Here is a 4,125-nt window from a genome sequence, read left to right as displayed (position 1 = left end):
CAGACAAAGAATTTCATATTCTAGAATTGTAGATGAACCTTAAAACATCCGGTCAAATAACTGACAATGGTAAGGTTTTGTACTGTTTTTATTGTCTTGTGTACATGCAAGAAACTAGGAAAATTCAAGCAGAAAATACATCGTTTTCTGTGGAACGGTAAACATGAATAGCTGCTAGTGGTGATGTGCCTACAAGATACTCCACTTATCCATGATATGTACAGCTGTGTCATTGTCTTTACAAAGAGGTTTGTAATTGATATTTTGAACTGTCCTTGGTTGACTCTCTTGAAAGCTTTCAAAGATATGCCCTGTACATATTTTTGTAGTTGACAATTGGTACTTTGTAGTTTTGCCATATCTTGAAAAGTAACAGCACAATAGAACAGTGTCACAGAAGAATTTGTATCAGTTGATGTCTTGATGTGAACTAAATTACCATAGTTTTAGGAAGCAGAAGACCTGTCAGTTCTTGAAGCGAAACATTGACGCAATAGTAGCTTGTTGTAATCAAGTAGAAACTGGAATGAGCTGAAGTTGGCTGTTTTTGCTGTGGGAGGGTCCATTCCAAGTACCTGTGCGGGTGTCTTTTTCTTCAAATCTTTGAAATTAGTGAAGAAACATTTGGACTTTGTTTGGAATTCTAGATACTTTCAATATCTGAATTTTTGTCAGTTTTGATGAATATTTGTGATTCTGAGGACTGTATTTTCATGGATTTTAAAACAATGACATCATACTCTTATATTCTTCAATTCCAAAAAATCTGCATGGTGATGTGGAATGGACTTGAGTATAGTTGTGTTATAGCAACACCTGGTGTCATCAAAGCTGATACAGATAAAAAGATTTGTACTCAATGGGGTAGAAGTAAAATGTGGGTTAAATTACGTACAGAGCCAGGCAATCATGTATTTTTGAGAGATTGAAAGAGATATTATTATGTACATGTATGTGAGATTGTACAGATAACGGATTTCCTAAATGTTTATATATAACCTAAAGGATTATACTTGTGTTCCTGTCAAGATAGACACCTTTCTCAGAGTGGGGACTCCTGAGGTTAAAAAAAAGTCACATTTCCTGATCTGTTGCTCATCTTTCCTTTGTAAATACTGATCTTTACAGGATAAAATGTATTTTGGGGTGATGCTACTTCTTGAGTTCACCAACCCAGTTGTGTCCAAAGTGAAAGAAATTGCATATCCATAAAAAGTATGCTCAAAAATTGTGGCAAGTTCCACATCTCAAACGAGGGTATACAATGTACGTGTACTTTATTTCACATTGGATGCAAATGGGTTAGAAAAGATGCTTACAATAAAGGTCTTTGTGAAAAAAATCAGGTTGTATGGTTTGTTACTGAATATTATGCTTCTTTTAGTGTTACACTTTGCCAAGGTAGATACTAGTGCATTAGTCTCCAAGCAGATGTTGGGGAAGTCGTCGTCTAACAAGCATTTACTAGCTTCTCTCCATCTTACTTAGCCTGACTAAATCTCTCCTAGATCTGACTAAATCTCTCCTATCGGCCAGCCAGGTATTACACCAGCCGCCCCGGACCGGCCACTGGGAGCGCAGATTTAGTCAGGCTACATCTTACTGCCCTTCTACTGGTAACTGTCAGAAAAGTGTGGCTGGTCAGAATTGGCACTGGTTAAGGAGAAAAAAGCCATGCATGTGACTTACTTCTAGCTGTTCCCCGTAAAGTAATGTCTTCTTTAAGTTACACTAACTTACAGTGGCTGATGATCTAACTGGTATCTGTTGAAAGACTTTCTTGAGTTCAAGGCACCCTTGAGTTGCTGACGTAAAACTTTTTTCTAACAATCTTGTCATGCCTTCCTTTGACTAGTTTTTTTCACGGGGCAAGCCTTGGTTATATACTAATATAGCACTTGGTTAAAGTCCTGATCTCTTGCTAAGAAGTTTTGAAGCATTCTTTACCATTGCCTTGCAGTCTACAGATTGCCTGGGAATTCCTACTTTCTCCTTTGATCTAAACAGTATTCTACTTGCAATAAGTGTTGAGCTAAATGGACATCACAGAGTAGGGGATAACTTTTAATTTTATAAACCTGAACCTAACCGCCCATTCAAAACTATACTGAAACTGCCTTGTCACTAGGCAAAACCTTTACTCAGCTATGAAATTTTGTGAATTAAATCAAGTGCACATAATTCAAACCAACAAACAGTATTCAATGCTCATTGCTCTTTATTGAAACATGTGGCATCACTACAAAGCATCTGGTGCAAAAGACAGTTACAAAATTACACATAGGACAATTCTTTCACAAGTGTGTTTGTTAAACTTTAAGGAAAGCTGGTCCAGGATAAATTCAATTCTGTTCATTTTTAAAGTGCTTTAATACTTTAAACACTAGAAAAAGCATGCATTTTGAGAGGAATGTTTCAGCTGTTGCGTTGCTTTCTTAGAATCCACCACGCAGACGCAGCACCAGATGAAGGGTTGACTCCTTCTGGATGTTGTAGTCGGACAGGGTGCGGCCATCTTCCAACTGCTTGCCGGCAAAGATGAGACGCTGTTGGTCTGGTGGGATGCCCTCCTTGTCTTGGATCTTGGCCTTGACGTTCTCGATGGTGTCAGATGGCTCCACTTCCAGGGTGATGGTCTTGCCTGTCAGGGTTTTAACGAAGATCTGCATGCCACCACGCAGACGCAGGACCAAGTGGAGGGTGCTCTCCTTCTGGATGTTGTAGTCGGACAGGGTGCGGCCATCTTCAAGCTGCTTGCCGGCAAAGATGAGACGCTGTTGGTCTGGCGGGATGCCCTCCTTGTCTTGGATCTTGGCCTTGACGTTCTCGATGGTGTCTGATGGCTCGACTTCCAGGGTGATGGTCTTGCCTGTGAGGGTCTTCACGAAGATCTGCATGCCACCACGCAGACGGAGAACCAAGTGGAGTGTTGACTCCTTCTGGATGTTGTAGTCGGACAGGGTGCGGCCATCTTCTAGCTGCTTGCCGGCAAAGATGAGACGCTGTTGGTCTGGGGGGATGCCCTCCTTGTCTTGGATCTTGGCCTTGACGTTCTCGATGGTGTCAGATGGCTCAACTTCCAGGGTGATGGTCTTGCCTGTCAGGGTCTTCACGAAGATCTGCATGCCACCACGCAGACGCAGCACCAGATGAAGGGTTGACTCTTTCTGGATGTTGTAGTCGGACAGGGTGCGGCCATCTTCCAACTGCTTGCCAGCAAAGATGAGACGCTGCTGGTCTGGCGGGATGCCCTCCTTGTCTTGGATCTTGGCCTTGACGTTTTCAATGGTGTCAGATGGCTCAACTTCCAGGGTGATGGTCTTGCCTGTGAGGGTCTTCACGAAGATCTGCATGCCACCACGCAGACGCAGGACAAGATGAAGGGTGGACTCTTTCTGGATGTTGTAGTCAGACAGGGTGCGGCCATCTTCCAGCTGCTTCCCAGCAAAGATGAGACGCTGCTGGTCTGGCGGGATGCCCTCCTTGTCTTGGATCTTGGCCTTGACATTCTCGATGGTGTCGGATGGCTCGACCTCAAGGGTGATGGTCTTGCCAGTCAGGGTCTTCACAAAGATCTGCATATTTCTCTGTTGTCTGAAAGAAGTTACAAGAAATAATCAAAACATGTGACAAGAATTAACAAAGAAAATTCATTGTGTATCGGAACACGTCCTTTTGTTTAGCTTCCTACACATGTAATGCATGGCTGTCTCAAACTGACTAAATGTGGAAGAAACCATGGGGAAAAGAAGTCTTTTAACTGAATACTTTGTGAAAAACTCATTTGATTGTTCTCACTGTTAAATGTTCGTAAAAAAAATCTCCTTCAAAGTCAATTGTGCAAACAAAAATATCATTTCAGCGTAAACATTGCGTCAGCCGCTTTCCAGTCTTTAAAAGAAAGCGGAAAGAGCACTAAAACAAATGCTCTGTCTAGCCACCAAAGACTTGTAGAATCTCCGTTCAGTGTTGTGACCATACTAGCAGAATTTCATTGGACACACAGGCTGGGGGTAAAAAAGGAACTGCGCCACGTACTAGTAATTTCCGCCAAGTCATTATGTCAGCGTGGGGACGCTACTCTCAGGAAGCGAAAATTTGTCACGTACACCCTGTGGTTACAGT

General features: G+C 42.2%; 1 protein-coding gene across 1 annotated transcript; it reads right to left on the bottom strand.

Moving 5' to 3' along the window:
* Window positions 1–2,200: 2,200 nt before the first annotated feature.
* On the bottom strand, window positions 2,201–3,620 carry LOC109463599 (polyubiquitin-B). Its single transcript, XM_019760453.1, has one exon. The coding sequence runs from the start codon at window positions 3,579–3,581 to the stop codon at window positions 2,436–2,438; it is 1,146 nt and encodes a 381-aa protein (XP_019616012.1). The 5' UTR covers window positions 3,582–3,620; the 3' UTR covers window positions 2,201–2,435.
* Between the last annotated feature and the right edge of the window lie 505 nt (window positions 3,621–4,125).

The sequence above is a fragment of the Branchiostoma belcheri genome, unplaced genomic scaffold, assembly GCF_001625305.1.
Source record: "Branchiostoma belcheri isolate BF01 breed outbred unplaced genomic scaffold, Haploidv18h27 scaffold1283, whole genome shotgun sequence".
Lineage (NCBI taxonomy): Eukaryota > Metazoa > Chordata > Leptocardii > Amphioxiformes > Branchiostomatidae > Branchiostoma > Branchiostoma belcheri.
This window is presented reverse-complemented; position numbering and strand designations above follow the sequence as displayed.